General features: G+C 52.2%; 1 protein-coding gene across 2 annotated transcripts; it reads left to right on the top strand.

Moving 5' to 3' along the window:
- The first annotated feature begins 11431 nt into the window (after positions 1 to 11431).
- Positions 11432 to 18312, top strand: DYNLL2 (dynein light chain LC8-type 2). 2 transcript variants are annotated; one of them, XM_030962723.1, is made up of 3 exons: positions 11432 to 11557; positions 14703 to 14841; positions 16432 to 18312. In XM_030962723.1, exons 2-3 carry the CDS (start codon positions 14710 to 14712, stop codon positions 16567 to 16569), a joined length of 270 nt encoding a protein of 89 aa, XP_030818583.1. In that variant the 5' UTR covers positions 11432 to 11557; positions 14703 to 14709; the 3' UTR covers positions 16570 to 18312. The 2 variants fall into 2 exon arrangements, with proteins under 2 accessions (XP_030818583.1, XP_030818582.1); XM_030962722.1 differs by lacking the exon at positions 11432 to 11557 and having other exon boundaries at positions 14689 to 14841.
- The last annotated feature ends 492 nt before the right edge of the window (positions 18313 to 18804 follow it).

Below are 18804 nucleotides of genomic sequence, written 5' to 3'. Positions count from 1 at the left end.
GATCTTTTCCAACCTCTGATTCAGGGATTCTGTGATCCCAGGCCAGGCTGGGCAGGCCTTGGAGCAGCCTGGGACAGTGGGAGGTGTCCCTGCCCATGGCAGGGGGTGGCACTGGGTGGGCTTTAAGGCCCCTTCCAACCCAAACCCTTCTGTGATATTAAAAAAAACTCCACAAGTCCCTTTCCCACAAAAAAACCCCACGAAGATCCTGCTTATGCTTTTCCCAGGTGTAGGGAAATGCCATCCCTTGCCAAGAAATGAGTCTCTGTTTTCAAAAACTCATTAAAACCACTGAAAGTTATTCTTAAAGGCATAATAAACCAATGGCAAGTCTGCCTGCTTGGTGAAAACCCTGTTGCATAATTTCTTTTGTGTCTTAATAATCCTCATAACTGCTTTAAATGATTCTCTTAATTACCTTAATGAAGTGTCTCTTTATAGAAGTATTAGATGTTTTTTTTCTTCCTCATTACCTTCCTCAGGTCTGTGTTATCACTGGAGTGTTTAGTTGGATATGCTGCACAATACTTATTTCTCAGAGTCATTTTTGCCTTTCTAGCAAAACACATATGTGGGGAATTAATAAGTTATGTAGGACATAAATTAGTGGGAAGGCAAAGGCAAATAATCTTGCTAAAAAAAGAAGCCAACTACTGTAAAATGAAAGTTTTTGTCCTCAAAATGGGAGCAATGGAAACCAGGGCTTTCCAAGGGAGAATAATGCAAATATTGCCCACATAACATCATTGCTTATTGCTTGTTGTTTTTCCTGATGGAGCTTGGGAAGCAGGAGGTTTCCCAAGCAGAGCTGCAGGGCTGGGGCTGTGGCCCACGGCTGTCATCGCCCAGCTCTGTCACAGAGAACCTGTTTGTCCTAATCCAGCTGGATTGGTCCTGACTAATCTTACTGTGTTGCAAAATAACAGTTAATCAAAGCCCAGATTGTCTGGGAGAAAAGGGTCGTTTTTTTAAGAGGCATCTGAAGTTTTTTTTTTTTTTTTTTTTGAGAACTGAGGGATGAACTGTCCAAAGTTGCCATTTCCCTCCTGTACCTGTCCTTTGGAATCTGCTGCTGGAGGGCTTTCCTTGGCATTTCACCAGTAACTTGAAACCACACAGGTTGTGTCTTTGGAGGTGAAATACAAAGCTGATATTTTGTGTGTGTGTGTGAACATTTTAAATAGTGCTTGAAAGTGATCAAACTTACTGTTTTGCATGTAGGAAAAGGATGCAAAAATACCAGTCTGACTTTTTCAGAGAAACTCTGAGCTTAAGATAAGACAAGGAAAGTGTGTGCAAGCTTGAAAATAATTCCCATAGCAGCGGATGGTGACAGAGCTCGTTTTGTTTATGCAGATTTAACTGTAAGCAGAGAGATTTCCTCTGCACATGCTGGGGCATGTCTGGATGCAAACAGAAAACACAGCACACTGCCAGTGGGAGTTTTTCCTGGAAGCCAGCCCAAAAGGACACACATGGGTGGAGACTTAAAGGAGAAAAGCCAGACGAGCAGAGGTAACACCACCAGAATTCAAATTGTCCCAGGTGGATTGGGAATGCTCATTTTTGAAATTTCCAAAGCCTGCTGTTTTCCTTTGTGAGAGCATCCACACCATACAGGTGTCCCCACGTTGTGCTCAGGTCCAAGGTCCCCAGAGCAGAGTGATGGGGCACAGGGAAGCAGAATCAGTTAGATTGTGTGTGGTTATTTGTTGGGCTGGTAGCAATAAAAGGTTAATTTAAAAAAATCAAAAATAATAAAAATCATGGGTTTGCTGAGATTTCTGCTGTCTTGTTTTCACATTACTTGGATTTGCAGCAATTCCCACATGCCAGCACACCATGGCTGGGGCTGGAAGGGAAAGGGATAGCAGCTAGCCCAGACCAGAAAGTTTCAATGAGCCCCCCCAATCCACTTTCATGGATTTATTTCCCTGGGAAGGCATTTCTGTTCATCCTGAGCTCTGCCATCGCTCCCTGCCTCCCGCTGTCACCGAATATCGTGGCAGCTGCTTGCATTGCTCTTCCCTCTCCCTGCCTGGTGGGATGCTCCAAGGCCTGACGAGCAGAGGGAGGAAAATGAATGCAAACTGTCAATGTAAATAAACCTGCCAACATTTATTCCTGCTAAGGAATAAATAAGTGGAAAGGAGCGAATCCATTTGGGTCGCTCATTTCAGAGGGAACCTCGCGGTTTGGCAGGGACTGGGCAGCGAGGGTTTTCCTGCAGCTGCTCCTTTTCCTTTTGCTGTTTTTATTTCCCTGTGCATTTTCCTGGAGTTGCCTCCTTTCCCCTCGATGCATTCCCACACTCCAGGGGTGTGGCACACAGCCGGCTGAGCCATCCACACCGGGATCCGCTGAGGAGCCACTGCCACAGTGCAGGGGTGGCACAGCTCCGGGCTCACCGGCCCCTCCTGGCACTTCCCTTCCCACCACCTGTGTTCCAGCTGGGAGTGAGCAGTGCCATCCTGACACAGGGAACTGAAATGGTGTTTGTCCATTAGAGATATTGATCACTTCTTATCTGGCGTGTGGCATCTGTCACCGTCCCTGCCAGACACCGCAGGGCCACGGCCACGGCCAGTGGGAGCTCTGCACTTACACATCCCCGGGATGTCTCTGTGCGGGCCATGCCACCCAGCCAAGCCTTGGGAGTGTGGATTGAGCTGGATCTCTTTGTTCTCCAAAAATAACCCAGATTTGCCAGGCCTGAGTGGTTTTTAAAAGGAGGTTTTCCATTAGCTCTCCGTGGAGAGCCGCTGGCAGCGCTCCCTCCCCGGCTTTCAGCACCACACGGCCCCTGTGGCATCAGTGTGGGCTTGCTGATTCTATTTAACACAGGGAACTACAACGAGAGCGAAATGCATTAAGATTGGTTTCAAGCAGAATATTTTAAAATACAAATAAAGTTTTCGGAGCTGTTTTGTGGGCGCTGTAACTTTATGTAAACACTGGAAGAGGCGAGGGACTCTGATAACCATGTGAAACAAAAACTCACAGAGACCAGGGCGGGAGGGACACTGGGCCATATATTTTTCCTGTCGGAGCTCAATGAAAGGCAAATAAACGAGGAAAAATAAACTCAACGTTTACAAAAGGGAGCAGCTGCCAAGGTCCGGAGCAGTTTGCTGATCCCAGTGCCCAGGTACTGCTAAAAGGATTCTGCTCCCACTGGAAATCCTGTTCCACAGCATTTTATTGACCAGACATCCCTAATCTAGGAAACCTCATGGTTCATATCCCACTAATTCTTAAGGAGAAGGATGCAAAGTAAGTGCTTTTAAATGAGCAGGTTAAAAGATGTGTCAGAAATCAGGAGGGGAGCCCCAGCAGCGGCTGTTCCATGCTCTGCTCTGCAATGCAAAGAAAAAACAAGACAATTTGATTTATGTATAATACTAGACTTGCTGTACCACTGTATCCCAACTAAAACATGAAACATAACCTATTTTTTTCCTTTTCCTAATAGGCCTTTTAGGTGCAGTTTCTTGAGGGCAGTCAATAGGAATATCAGGCCTTTGTCAGCTGTGTCATTTAGAGCATGAAAGATGGATACTGATTTGATCATTTCCCAAGAAGCATATGAATATTTTTATCCTCTGAAATACACATGAGACAGAAAGGATCCATGGAGCAGAAGCTGCTTGGGATGAGGAGCCTGGGACAGCTGGGCTGGCAAGGGCAGGGAGCTGCAGCACCAGTGAAAGGGAACCAGTTAACCATAAATCCAAGGCTTTGGATAATGTCCTGGCATACTGAGGACTTTACCTCTTCTTCATTTGTCTTGCTGCTCCAGAGGGTTTCACCACACACACACACATGGTGTGGCATCCCCGTGAGGGTTTTTTGCTGTTAGCAGCAAACAATACCTGTGCTGTGGGGCCAGGGGTGAGCACAAAGCAATGCCTCCCCTTGTGTTTGCTCCGAGAGCATCAATCTGCCAGTGAGCAGTTTTTCTCCTCTAGGGCTCATTTTTGTTTATTATCCCCCTTTTCATTCCTCCTTATCCTCCCAAACTGATTGCATGCCTGCTTGGAGTTAAACATGAGCTGAGCACTATGGTGGACTGGGGCTGAAGTGCCTCTGGGGACTGGTGGGACTGGAATGAGCTGGAAATGCATCTTCCAGACCCCTGCATTGGTGATTTACACTGAGGGCACAGCTTTGGGTGTGTGCTGGTGGCTGACCACAGGCTCACCTGGATCCCAGCACGGGGGCAGAGCTGTCCCAGGGCACCGAGGGCTGTTCCCAAGGCCACGTGTCTGTGCAGAGCTGTGCTCTCCTCCCACGGATATTCCCGGGCCGTGGGACCTAAGCAGTTGCAACATTCCCGTAATAAAACCAGCACCTTTGCAAGCTTTGGCAATGTTTGGCTGGAAGCCTCTGCTCTTTGCTGGCCATGAAGTGCATTCCTGACACCTCTCCCTGTGTATCCACGATAACCATCTCCTCAGACCAGGGATGGGGCTGGACCCTGCCCAGTAACTCCCACCCTGGGAATTGTCAAGCAGGGCATGGGGCACACTTGCAGCTCCAGATAGGAATTTCCCTGGCTCGTTCTGGAGATGCCAGATGAGGTGGATATGGGCTGGGCTCCCTTCTCTCCCTGCTCCTGCCCTGGTGCCCTCACTGAGCCTTTGGGTTGTGCTGCTAGGAGCAGTGCCCTGCACAAGGACAGCCCTTCCCTCTGCATTTCCAAGGCTGATTAAGCAGGAGGCAGAGTAGCCTTAAGCATTCCTCTAATTAAAACAAAGTCCCTCATGGCCTCTTATATACAGACAGATATTACAGACCTAAGGGTTGTATAAAATGTGTATTTATTGATCAGATCAGCTGTTGCAGCTCCTTCTGTAGAGTTCAGTGAGAGCATCCCCATGAGCAGGCTGGTGAGGAGGGCAGGAGGGGGTTTGACCTGAGCTCTCAGTGATGCCAGCCCAGGGCCAGCCTGTGAGTACTGCCTGCTGTGAATATATTTATACACATTTGTGTACATTTATGTGCACTGAAATACACAGCTGCCCAGCTAGGCATCACCTCTAACACCCATCCGGGTCCTGCTTTCCCAGGCTGGTCCCTGGGTATGGTTTGTGGAGTGGTACCACGGGGGGTTGTTTCTGACCCCACTCAAATGGCTGGTTTTTGATTGCAGGAAGGCAAAAGCATTTCTGGTAAAGCCTGGGAGTGATTGAAGGATGGGACATACTTTCCAGGGAGAAGCAACCACTTGAAAGCTTTTGCAGGCTGAGATTTTGTGCTCAACAAGTTGCTCCAATTTGAAGCAGAATCCTAAGAAATGTGAGTGTGTGGTGGAAATGTCTGCAGGCCTGGATTAAAGCAGTGCTGGCAGATGAGGCTGTAGCTTCCACAAGATAAACATTACAGAAAAATAGTGTAAATACGGGGGATCTATTTTTTTTCCCTCATTTTTCCCTCACTTGGGCCAGGAACTGCTAAAGCTTAAATAAATCGTTACAGAAGTGAGACTGACCTAAATTATTCTACACAGTGGAGACCTTGTCTCCTGCTTTTGGAGATTCTTGTATTTAAGCTGTGCCAGAACAGGGTTTAAGTTGTCTGTTCAGCAGTAGCTCCTTCCTACGCCCTGGGGAGCTTGGGGGAAGGTGTGAGATCGGCTGGTGTGTGCCAGCAAGGCTGCTGGGGAGGCAGAGCCACCAGCTCACACACGCCGGGGGAGCCAGAAGGGATTTTTGGTGCCACACCATCCTGTGCTGGGTGCTGGCAGGTTTCCCTGCCCTGTGTGGGGCTGTCACTGTGCTGGGCTCCACTTGTTCCAGTGCCTAATGAAGCCGCACATGTGTGTCTGATCAGGGAATGCACAAGTGCCCGGATAATTTGCATTTGAGCACCCGAGGAGGTCGTGCATCAGCGTCCAGACTGACCCTGCAGGGGCACACACAGGTTCACACTTGGAGCTGGCACAGGTGCAGGGCTGTTCCTGCAGGGAAGGGGGGTCAGCACATCCCTGGTGGCTCATCCTGTGCCCGTGAGCCCCTATCAGGGCATGCATGAGCACCCGGGCAGTTCATGCATGAGTGCCCATTATTTGGCATACAAATGCCCAATTAGCCTGTGCATGACTGCTCAATCATTTCATGCATGAGCACTAAGTGGTTTGCACATGGATTCCCAGTAGGTTCACTGGTGAGCACCCAGTGTGTTCCCAGAGCAGGGACTCCCCTGGGCACTGCAGCCCGTGGCTGGAAGAAGGAGCAAGGAGCATGGCAGAGTGGAGGGAGTGCAGCACGGGGACGTGGCTGATGTGGATGTGCTGAGGTGGGGCAGGAGGAACCCCCACCCTGCAGTCAGTCCAAAGCCACTGTCACGTCTTGGCGCCTCCCAGCTCCTCTGACGGCAGCACCGTGCTCTGGGTGACCACAGGAACCCAGCTTTGGCAAGTGCTGTGGCTCACAGGAGGGTGGAGTAAATGATCACAACAGCCCTTCCAGCCTTAAAAATGTAGGAAGCCTTTGATGTGCAGGCAGGATGCCTTGCAGATAAACCATGTGTGGTGTAGGGTTTGTGCTGGAGCACCAGCCCAAGGAGGGGGAGCACAGAAAAACAAAAATGGAGAAACTCAAAGTAAAATTACCCATCATCCTGGCCCTGGCCCTGCAGACATCAAGTCTGTGCCCCCAGCCCCTGCACCATGGTCAGCTCGGAGCCCTGCACACCCCACTGTGGGAGTGAAGCCACAAGAAACAGTCACAGGGCACGTGGTTTGGATGTGACCTTTCCTTCAGTGTTTATGTTGTCTCCAAACCCGTTTTTCTGTTCAGGAGAGATCAGATTAAAGGGAGTTGCCAGCCCTCAGTGCATCCAGCTGGTCCTGGAGCCTGGGCTGGGGTGGTGGGAGCTGGGAGCAGAGGGCTGGGAGGCTTCTCACTCCTCATCCCCCTGCATGCACTGAGGCAGTTCTCACATCCCTGTGCTCATACAAGCCTGGCAGGATTCCAGAAAGACGTCCTTATTTATGGATCCTGCATGAACTGCACACCGCGAGTCACTCACAAAAACTTGCAGGGAGCAGCTGACCTGAATCCATATTAATAAGGCTCACAAGTCGTGGAGTGTTTTCTCTCATGCCTGTGGGTTGCAGGAACGCGCTGCCTTGTGGCACGCGGGGTTTACACAAAAAGCCGTCTATAGCTGCCACATTTTTCAGCCAGTTTGCCTGGGAGATAAGCCCAGGCTGCCCTGCCGTGGTGCCACGCTGCCTCTGCTCCAGGACAGACCTGGGGACATGAGGAGCCATGGTCCCTGCACGCTGGAGCCAGGGAAAGGCCGTGCTGGGGTTTCAGAGCCTGGTGCGTGATGCTGCTGGGAAGTGTGGGGTCTGGTCCCACAGAGGAGCATTTCTCCTTGGGCAGGGACACCTCGCTGGGAAACCCAGGGCACAGTCCCAGCTCTGGTATTCCTGCACTCTGGTCTCATGCTGGGATGAAAGCCTTTGCAGATCAGGCAATAATCCAGGGGACTTGGGGCTGCTCTTGCTGTTAAAGGACCACTCATGGTGTCCAAACCCTCCTCGTCAGCGGTGGCAGCTCCCGCGGGAGGTTTTAGAGCCTTTCCTTTTATAGGGCTTTTTCTTTTTCCACGGATTTATCCAGGTTCAATAGCAGGGATTCAGGGAGATAATAACGTACATTAACCAGGGGCTGGAAACTGCTTTGCAAACAAGATTGATCAAAGCAGCCAGGATGGAGAGCAAACCCTCCGGAATGTGCTTTGCAAAACACTTGCCAAAACAATTGAAACCTGGTGAAAAATAACACATTGGGCAGCCCTGGGGAGCTGTGCCAGGGAGGGACCCAGCCGCCAGAATGCTGGTGGGGGGCTGCAGCCACTAGCAAGGGCTCTTGTGGATATGATGAAGTGGCCAAAGCCCCCTTGGGATGGAGCAGCAGTCTTGCTCCAGGGTGCCCACACCCTTCATTCCGCTCCAGAGGGGAATTAATTGAAGGTGCTTTACTGCTACTGTTGTTTTTATTGATTATTGGCAAAGAGAGTGACTGATGGCAGAGTCTAGAGAAAGGAGGGGAGCAGAGGTGCAGGAGACATGCGGGAGGAGGAGAGAGAGAAGGAATTCCTGCAAGGACAGGAGATGAAGGTGACATTTCAGCCATTGTCTGCTGTGGATCTGTGCTATAAAGTAAGTCAGTGTGCCATGTCCATGACAGGGCAGAGCAGAAATAACGGGCTGAGTCATATCAAAGTGAGTTTAGGTTAAACAAGAACAATTTCCTGTGGGGGATGTTTCTACAGATGTACAGCATGGAAGTAGAGCTGGTGGCAGAAATGCTGCCACACTCACACTGTCAGCCCTGCATTTGGATCTCGGACCTCTGCATTCCTTGTGGCAGATGGGCACAAAGTGTGTGGTTTTTTACTTGTAATCGCCTGGGATTGGAAACACATCCCAGGGGGAGCATGTGGCCTTAGATGGCAAACTGCTTCTCACGCCAGGCCCTTTTCCTGTGGATCTCTGTGAAGTGCTTTATATAGTCCACTCAGAGGAATTTATAAACAAATACCCTTTTGTCACTCTTCAGGAATGCATCTCCCTCCATCAATCCTCCAAGCACTTTCTTTGTCAAGGCCACGCTCCTTGCACTGGAAGGAGCAGGACTGAGCCAGGCAGGAGCAGGGCTCCTCTGCTTCCTCTTGCTGCAGATGCTTTGGGAGGAGGCAGGATGTAACTGGGATAGGGTTACACTGGGATTATAGCAGCAGCCACCAGCTCTGGAGCCAGCTCTGGGGACTGGAGACTGTCACCAGTTGGGCTCAGGGCCACTCTTTAATACCTTGTCCTTTTGCTCCTAAAGGCAGCTGCCTCCTGCCCTGGGCTGAAGGTACCCACAGGCTTCTCCAGGACAGGAGGGAGACAAGTGCTGGTTCTGCACTGGGAAAACACCATGGTGTGACGCCTGGGGATGTGCTGTGCAGCATTAAAAGCTGGACTCAATGATCCTCGTAGGTCTCTTCCAGCTCAGAGTATTCTGTGATGGGAGCCCTCCTGGGAAAGCTGGGGGGTCCCACTGGGTGGGACAGACAGGATGAGCACTGCCCAGCAGCTGCCTCTGGCCTTCAAACCTGCCGAGCCCCACAGCTGCCCTGGGAGCAGAGCCCAAACCTCCGCGGTGTGAGCGGCGGCTCCGTTCCAAGGCTCTGGAAAGCTCATCAAGCAGATCCACAGGGCTCAGATGTGCTGCCTCAACAGAGCCTCGGCAGAGCTATAAATAGCCCAGCCAAGCGTGGTGCAGCGAACCTGAGCGGAGCCGGCTGCCCTCGTGGGCAGGAGCTCCGGGAGCCATGTGGGGACGGCCTGAGGAGCTGCCCTGCTCTGCAGCATGGCCCGAGGAGCTGCCCTGCTCTGCCCGGGCAGGCCAGGACTGTGTCACCTGCCCGGGCATGGCCTTGTCCCCCCGTGCTCCGACAGACTCAGTGCCAGCCACTGCAGTGTTCATTCATCCTCACTTCATTTGCTGTTGCTGACTTCTCTCTTAAAGCCGGAGCTCAGGTCTGGACCCATTAAGGAACAGTAAATATTTTATTTGCTGCTGGAGTTCTGACCAGTATACAAAGGGCACAGTAGGAAATATCCATTTCATTAGCAAACGGGATTGGCTCTTTCTGGGGCTCGTGGAGTGAACCCAGCCTGTCCCCTGGGTGCTGTCACCAGCTGTAAGCTTGTCTTCAGTCAGCAATCAAGTCAGGGAGGTTTCAGGACCTGGAGTGGTTTTCTTGGTTCTCAAGGTTATGCGGGCAATTAAAACTGGTCTTATTAAGAGGCAGCTGAGACTGGGCAGCGCTGTCTCCCTCTCACTGCTATTCAGGCACTGCAGCGTGGGAACAGGGACAGCACAGGAATCAGGATTTTTTGTTTTGCTGGGCTTTTCTTCAGGTAGCTTCTGCAAAGGGCTTCTTGGCACTGCTGCTCAAGTGAAATGGAGCAACCAAAACAGGAGCTGGCTGTCGGCCAGCCTGGCAGCCGGGGGGGCAGGTGTGTGCCTGGAGCACGGCTATTGAGGGCAGGAGCCCCGTGTGGGACAACCAAGTGTCTGAAGGGCCAGGGTCACACCTGTGCTTGAGGACCCCTGTGCAGGACAGCCAGGTGTGCAAAGCACCGGGGTCTGTGTGCCAGGGTCGAGCTGGGCTGTGATCCCTCACCGCCGGCCCGGCACGGGATGCTGAGAGCTCATGAGCAGGTGTGTGAACAGAGAGGTTTCATTCTGCCCTCTCAGCTTTGTGTGTCTGTGGAACATCGCATATTTTCGGGGTGAAGGTACAATGAAGCAGCTCAAACAGCCCCATGTCAATGTCACCCCTCAGCCTCTGGGTGTGTGGAGACAATTCTCAGCAGCACAGTGCCCAGGTTTGGGATTTTATCAGCTTTCCCACACAAAACACGGCTGGCAGAAAAAGGGCCTGGCAGCATGCCCTGAGACATTCCAGGGGAAAAGCGGTGATTTCCACAGGATGTGGGGCTGGCGCTGCTCGTTCCCCAGATGTCGCTGGGCATTCCCCACGCTTTGCTCCCTGTAAGAAAACCCCAAGAAACACGGGAACACTTTTGATGTGTTCAGGAGGGGCAAATGTGTCTGGGGAGATGCTGAGTCCTGCGGGGGACATGGAGCACAGGCCTGCTGCGACCTGAAAACCTGGACATTTGGGGTATGTGGTGCAGCTCCAGGGAACATGGATCTGTCCCAAATGGGGTGCGAATAGCCTCAGGGACTTTTCTCAAGTCCCTCTCTCCCGTTAGTGCCCTTCGGCTGTAAGTATGTGCCACTGTGGGAGGACATCTCAAGGCTCAGGAGATCCATGAGCATCACAGGTTGGAGATCTCAGGTGAAAGGTGCCACTGAGGTGCCAAGCTGCAACTCATCACCAAGACAGGACTATATTTGACTCAAGCTGAGCCCTCTGACCGAGAACACTCTGGTGTGTGACTCAACGCAGTGAGTTCCTCTTAGAAGGGTTCAGGCTCCCGCCGCGGATCGGGGTCCTCAAGGCAGAAGGGACCCCCGCATTAGAATCATGACCCCCTAGGGCAACAAAGGTCCCTCTAGGGATCAGCCGCCCCAGGGGATCAGGCTTTTTCCCCGGGGATGGCGGCCGAGGGAGCGGAGCCCCGAGGCGACCACCGACCCCTCACACCGGCCCGGGCCCCTCACGGCCCCTCACAGCGCCCCCGCCCCCCCGGCCATGCCCCTCCCCGCCGCGCGCCGCCCCGCGGCATTGTGGGATGAAACAGGATGTAGGCAGAACAGCGCGGGCGGACGGGCCGGCGCGGCGGGCCGCGCCGGGCCGCAGCGAATGGGAGCGCGGCGCGCGGGGCGGCGCGGCCAATGGGGTGGCGGTGGCCCGCGCGCCGCAGCGGGCGGGGCGGTATTTGAGAGCGGCGCGGCGCCGGAGCGCAGAGCGCGCGGGGCGCCGAGCGGAGCGGGTTGAGGCAGCGCGGCCGGGCCTCCTCACACCTCCTTCTCATCGGTGCTGTGCCTCGCCCTCCTGGGGTGGCCCTGTCACTGTGAAGGTGAGCCATGTCTCCGCTGGGCTGTGGCTCTCCAAGCCTCGCCCGACACCGGTCCCTCCGTGTGCGGGTTGGCGGCGGGGCCGCCCCGAGGACGGAGGTCGCTGCCGCGGCCGGGCACAACCGGCTCTTGGGGAGCGATCGGTGCCCGCCCCTCCCTGGGGGGACGCGCCGCTGCGGAGCCGGTCCCGCTCCAGCCAAGGTCACCGCGGCCTCGGGTGCCCCCGGAGCTCCCCCCGTGAAGGTCACACAGGGCTCCGGCTCCCGGGAGCCCTGCGGGGGAAGGGGCTGTGCCGCACCCCCTCCCAGGGCCCTTTTCGGCCAAGGTGGTGAATGCGGTTCGTGGAGGGGTTGGGCCCCGTCCTCAGTCGCGAAATTCATGCTGTCCGGATGGTGGAGCGATGGGTGCTGGGCTCGGGCCCCGTTCCGAGCCGAGGGATCTGTACTGCCCTGGTGGGGAAGTGATGGGTACTCCCATGCTCGCGATCCATGCTGTCCTCATGGGGGAGGTGGTGGATGCTGGGCTTAAGCCCCATCTCATTTCTAGGGTTCTATCCTGCCTGGAGAGGGAAGGAATGGTTGCCAGGGGGCTTATGTCTCCTGCTCTTCCCAAAGCCCCAGCTTGTCCTACTGGAGTACTGGGCTTGAACATACAATTAAGACCTTATCCTACTCTGGTAAGGAAAGGGTTGGATGCTGCCTTGAGCCTAATTTCTCTCCCAAGGCCTCATTCTGCCCTGGAGCGGCAGCTGGGGCTGTGGTCTTCCTCCTCACAGACCACATCCTGCCCTTGGGGGAAGGGGGTGGCTGCTGGAACTGTAATGTTACCCCTTGCTTGGCCCATCTTGCCCTGAGATGAGTGCTGGGGCTTTGTGGTTTTCCTCAAAGAGGGCCAGATGCGGTGGCAAGACCCCGAGAGCCACCTGTGATCTTGTGGTTTAGGGTTGTGCTATGTCTGTGGTGCTGCTGTAACCCCCAGGGAGTGAGCAGAGGCTGGGGCCCTACTCTGGTGTTCAGGTGGGTGCAGGGTGTGACACTCCTGTGGCAGGTGCAGCAGCACAGCCCCTGCCGTGGTGGGCCGTGGGGGATGCTGTGCCCTGGAGCAGTGCAGGGGAGGCCTCCTGGCCAGCGTGTGCAGCCCTGCTGAAGGATGATCGTTTTTTTCCTCTGGCGCTGTCACCCGCGGCAGCACAGGCCTGCACTGGGATGCTCCTCGCCTAGACAATGAGGAGGGAAGGTGCCTTTTGCAGGTCACTGTGCCTGGTTATGCAATGGCAGGTGCCCTCTGAACTTTGTGAGCAGTGCAGGTGTGTGAAGGCCTGGTGTGTGTCAGGGCTTGCTTGCTCTCTTTCCCTAAAGAAGCTTTCCTGGAAGAATGACCCACAAGTGGATTTCTGTTGCTTCCTTCTTCCTGTGGACTGGACACCCAGAAGACTTTTCCAGGGGATCGTCAGATTCCTGGGTGGTGAATCCAGATCTACAGGCAGTGTGGGCTGTTCTGAGCTGTGTCTTTTCGTCCCTTGGCTTTTGTGCTGCAGGCAAAGCCCCACTGGCTGAAACCATGGCATGGAGAGGAGCAAACAGCCGGGAAGTGGCTTTTCCAGGGCTGTGATAGGAGCATGTGCTCTCTGTTGGCAGTGGAGCTCAGTTCCTGTCATTCCTCCCGCTGCTGTTAGTGTGTGTTAATAGCAGTGCTCTATTAAACACTATATCTAAACTGTATAAATTAAGGTGGCAATAGGAGTCTTCAAGTGCAGGCAGAGGGAAGAATTGGAGTATTGTAATCAGAGGGCTGCAATTATGTAACCAGATTCTCTTTCTCTCTGGGTAGCAAGCTCCCTTAATTGCTGTAACAAAGCTACTCCTTCAGTTTTCTGGGGCTCTTCCAGGAAGTGATCATTGCAGCAGATTTTTTTCACTCCACAGCAGAGCTAAAAATGTGTAGTTTCACTGTTTCAAAACACACTTGGTAGTATCACTCAAGACTTAAGAGTGCTGTAAAAGGATTTAGGAAACTTAATGGTGCTCTGCAGGCTTAATTGGAGGCACTCCTTGCCATTAAGAAGCTTATTCCCACAAAGTTTTAATGTGCTGGGGTAAGAGCTGCTGCAAGGTGAGCAGCTGGATCCCCAGGTAACATGTGCCTCTCCAGGCCTTCAGTGAGGAATGGGAATGAGGGCTGTGGTGCCCAGAGCAGGCCTTCATGGTGGGCCTTCTCCAGGGCTTGAAGAAAGACTGCAGTGTTGGGATCATGAGATCCCAGTTTTCTAGGATAACAGGAACTGTGCTGGGCACCTCCCTGGAAAGGGCATGTCACATCTGAGGCTGCAGTGGCTGGTACAAGGCAGTTTAATTTTGAGAGCAAAGGGGTTGCGCACCTCACTCCTGAACAAGTCTGGGACTGCAGTAGCATGCTGGCTTTGGCATCTGTGTTGTGGTTCCCAGTTGAGGAGGGGGCGGGAAAGGAGAGCTTTGCCAAGCTCTGTCCCTGTGGTGGGACCTGCTTCCCCTGCCCTGTTTCCAGGCTGCAGTGTGCTGTTAACCTGCTTCTGGCTCATCAGACTGGCTCTGTCCCGTGGGAGCAGCTGAAGGCTGGGTTTCATGGCACAGCAGCAGGGAAGTGAAGGTGTGATGATGGCTGAATGTGGAACAATGCTCCTTCCAGGGCTAAACTAGCAGCCGGAGCTGTGACACCTGGGATGGGGTAGAATAAAAGCACTGCTGCTCTGAATGTGCTTCCTGAGCTCTGTGCCCGTGCAGACAGACAGCCTGGGATCTGTTGCTTGCAAGGCTCTGAGCAGGGGATGTTCCAAAACACTGGTACACCTGGATGGCAAACTTGGCTGTAGCCTATTGATGTGCAGGAGGGCTGTGGCTCTCTGCAGATCCCGTCTCCTCCCACACATAAGCTTTTCCTGCATGTGGTGATGCTGGACTACCTCTGCTCTAACCTCCAGCCAGTGCTCCAGCTGTAAGGGGCACCTTGGCCTGGGGCTGCATAGGCAGCCCCGATAAACTCACTGTGGCCATAGCAGGGTGTGTGGTATCGCCTTGTGACGCAGCCTGCACAGAAGGGACAGCCCCTGATGCACAGGAAGCAAAGTCTCCTGTTTGGGAAGGGATTAAAGGAATCTATGTTCTGCCTTAGGTTCACCATGTCTGACAGAAAGGCTGTGATCAAGAATGCGGACATGTCCGAGGACATGCAGCAGGATGCTGTAGACTGTGCTACACAGGCCATGGAGAAGTACAACATAGAAAAGGACATTGCAGCATATATCAAGAAGGTAACTCCGGGATGAGGGTGCTGTGCTGGCTGCGACTTCCCAAAGCTCCTGAGTCTGTCAGGAGCTGAGTGGCTGAGGCTTCATGCTTGCGTGCTGGGAGGGAGAAGATACTTGGCTTCTTGGCTGCTTTACTGCTGTTTTCAAGAGGATGGAGTGACTTCTCCAAGGTCAGGGGAGGGCTGTGGCAGAGCTCTGGCAAGCTCTGAGCAAACTGCAAGTGCTGTCCCTCAGGATTTGCCAGCCTGGAAAGGGCTGGCAGCTGCCTCTGCTTAGGACTTGCTCCACAGACCTGCAGCCCCAGTGCAGGTGGGATCACCCCGATGTTTCACTTGGTGGGCAGCAGTGCATGTGTGGCTCTGGGATGGGCCTCGTGCTGGCTGCTGGAGCTGTGGAAGCTGCTGTGTTAGAAACAGTGCAAGCAGCTGCCCTGGCTGGTGAAGAGGTTCTCTCCCCATTTGCAGCAGTCTGTTAATTGAGTCTCATGCTTGATGATGGCACCTGGGGAGCTGTTGGTTCCCCCTGTAGCAGCTTCTCAGAATGGTCAGGAAAAGTGCTCTTGGAGGAGGGAAATCTTACTTCAGAGGCAGTGAAGTCCTGGCACCTGGGCTGGTGTTTGGGCCTTGCCTGTAATCTAAGCTTGAAGGCAAAGGATTCAAAGGTGTCTCCTGACTTCTCAGATCACTTTGAGGCATGACTTAGCTCTAAGTGCTCGGGGCAATGCAGCCTGTAAAGTGAGGGAGTGCAACAGAAGGCATCCAAAAAGAACTTGGCCTTTATTTCATGAGAGTGTGTTGGGAGGAGGGAAGCAATTTGATGCACCCTCGTGCCCTGGCAAGAAAGCCTTTTCCTTACTTCAAAGGTTACCTGCAAACAGCTCAAACTCTTCTGCTGTCTGAGAACTAGAACTGGCTTTAATCTTGGATGTTGAGTCTGTTCTTCTGGCTCTGTCTCAGGGGAGGGAAGGGTATTCTTGGGAGTTGTGTGTTAATTAGAGGGAGGAAAATGGTCTTTAACCCTATCCTGGCTGCTAAGTAGAAGACTGTTGAACCAGCATTCAGCTTGCTTACCTCTGACCTCTTGGGTCTTTGCTCTGTGGCCTGTGACTCTGCCTGCTCATTTTCAGCACGGATTTTCTCCTCTTTGTGTACAAGAGTCCCAAATAGCAGAAGCCAGGCTTTTCTTCCTTCCTTCCTTTTTTTAGGTGACCTTTAAGCTCAGATGCCTTGCTGGAGCAGACATGACAAAACCTCTTTTTATTTTTTGTGAGTGGGTTTGGAATGGGAGACAGTTATTCCCCTGATTAGCCTACACGCAGGGCTGTACCAAGGAGAGCTCTTGCATCTGCTCTTCCTGCCCAGGGTGATGGTGCTCCAAGGCTTAGAAGATGTTTTGCTTGTGTTGAATCCTTCAGACAATCCAGTGCAGAGGTTTGGTTGCTTGATTTAATAGTGTCTTGCAGTGGGGTATCTCAAGATGCTGCAGGTGGGAGGAGAGGTGATAGTGTGTGAACAGAACCAGCTCAGAATTTGTGCTTAGGACTATTCTGATGTGGGCTTTCTTGGCCTTAATGCCTCTCTTCTCTTTCTTCAGGAATTTGACAAGAAATACAACCCAACTTGGCACTGCATTGTTGGCAGAAACTTTGGCAGCTATGTAACACACGAGACAAAGCACTTCATCTATTTTTACTTGGGTCAGGTTGCAATTCTTCTCTTCAAGTCTGGATAGGAAGTAGGAGCGATTGAAATTTGGACTGTAATGCACTGATGGCTGAAGCCACGACTCCCTCTAACATGGCTATGCCGCTGCATGGACTGTATACTATATTTAATGTGTATATGTTGCAGTAAAAATCTACTTCTGTTTAGTTGCCTGGGAAGAAGGCGGCATTTTTTTGTTACTGCTTTTTTTGGTTGTATTGCACTAGGAAACCTGTAAATGCTTAAACAATGGCCTTTACGTGGGAAGAAATAAAACTATTCCACAACAGCTCCCTCACTGGTAACTCCTTCTTTGAGGCTGGGAAAACTTTTTTGGGCAGGCCAAAAGCCCCAGACTTCCTTACTGAGTCCTGTTAGACTGTTAATCTTGCAAAGAGGAGCAAAGCCAGTGTGAGCCTCTGTCCCACCCTGCAGACTGTAGAGAGCTGGCTCTCCCAGTACCCTCGGGGCAGGTCTCAGACCTTCTCTGAAAGCTGGTGGGGTGGCTCTGGGTGACGTGGCTTCCACACCCAAGGTGATCTCCACCTTTGACTGTGATACAGGCTTGCAGCTGGCACCCCTCGGTGTTCTTGCTCAGTGCCCTTCGCTGTATTTTTGGCTCTGCTGAAACATTGACCTAGACTTGAGTAAGCAATTCAACGTGGTCTAGAAGGCTTCAAATCCAGCCCCTGAGTTCCTGCTTGTTGCAGAAAGCAGCAATCCTGTGGCTGAAGTCTTTAGACCCCGATACTGAGTCTAAAGCCACGTGGCCCGGCCCCGCAATGGAGTAGGATATCAAATTGGTGACTACTGACAACAGCTCTATTTGGCATGTTTGTAGCCAGTTGTCTCAACACTGCCTTAACTTGATGCTCTCCTTAAAGCAAGCTAGTCGTGTGGAAGACTTGTAAGTGGCCACTGTCTCTTTTTTTCTTTTTTTCTTTTATTTTATTTTCTGTAGCTAATAAGCTATTTCCGGAGGATTGTCCTCTATGTTCTGATATCTGCTTTTGTTCTTAAAGCACAGTACCAAGAAGTTTAAATTTACATGTGTTGTTTGTGTGAAGGAAACTCATGTGACATCTGCTTCAAAGGCAGACAAATGTCTTGGTCTCCAATAGGTTCAGCAGTGATGTTGTCTTAGTACGTACTGACTCGGGATTACACTGCAGGAAGTTCTGACCTGGGTGTGCAGAAATGCTGTGTGATGGCAAATAAATCCCTGGTGCTTGTTATAAGCTCTAATTATTGGTTTGCTGACTAATGCATTGGCAATACCACTGGGCTGGTGAGCCCAGGTTGTGTCTCTGCAATTAATTTGCTGTTGGGAATAAATCATTGCTGGGGGCAAAGGGCAGAGTGAAGGGAGCTCTTTGTGAAATGATTTGGTGACCCAGGTTGATGACTTCCTGAAGTAAAAGTCCTTCTTGTCTCTGTGCAAAATCCAAAGTATGCCTAATTTTGTATTATGGGTAGAACAATGTTGTAACTAGAAAGAATGTAGCTGTCATAAGTTCATGTCGATGGAAATGTCTGCACTGGGATAATGTGCCTTGGACTGTCTGGGGCACTCGTGTGGTCTTGTCTCTTCAGAACTCCACTCTGGGTCTGAAAGGAGAATGTTTTGGGTTTGTTTTTTTCCAAGCATGAGTCTAATGTGAATCTGTTCACGGTCTCTCGTGGAGCAAGATCTGTTCCCTTCATAACTGCAATTGCTCAAATACCATTTATTTTTTTTTTCAAACATTAAAGGTGAATTGACACATTTAAACAGCCTCTGGTTTCTTCTTCCTTACCAGCTTTCCTGAGCAAAGCCTGTCCTTGTCCAGAGAGGCTGAGCAGTGATTTCTGTGCCCAGGAAGGTGCTGATGACCTAAAGAAGGCAGGTCCGGGAGGGAGAAATGACCAGAGGAGCTTAGGTGGTGCCTGTGTGCTGGTGCTGACCTCCAGCTCAGCTCAAAGGCTGAGCCAGAGGGGAGGGATTGAGGGAATTGTGTCCTGCTGCACCCCGATGAGATGCTCTGTGCCAGGTAACCTGGATCTGAATGGCTGGGAGCTGACTTCTTAACAGCTTGAGGCAGCCAGGGGCTGGTACAGCAGCTCCCTGCACAGGAAGGTGTCTCCCTGCTTCTCAGGAAAGCAGGCTTTCCCTTCAGGCCTCCTCCCCGTGCTGGAGAGAAAGCTGAGAGCTGAATCTGATGTGTTTAATGCCTCTCACGGTGCGGGGGCTGTGGGCTTGCCCTTAAACAACCCCCTCAGCTTG

Source organism: Camarhynchus parvulus, chromosome 19 (genome assembly GCF_901933205.1).
Source record: "Camarhynchus parvulus chromosome 19, STF_HiC, whole genome shotgun sequence".
NCBI lineage: Eukaryota > Metazoa > Chordata > Aves > Passeriformes > Thraupidae > Camarhynchus > Camarhynchus parvulus.
Note: the sequence above shows the minus strand (reverse complement) of the source record. Positions and strands in the feature narration are given on the sequence as shown.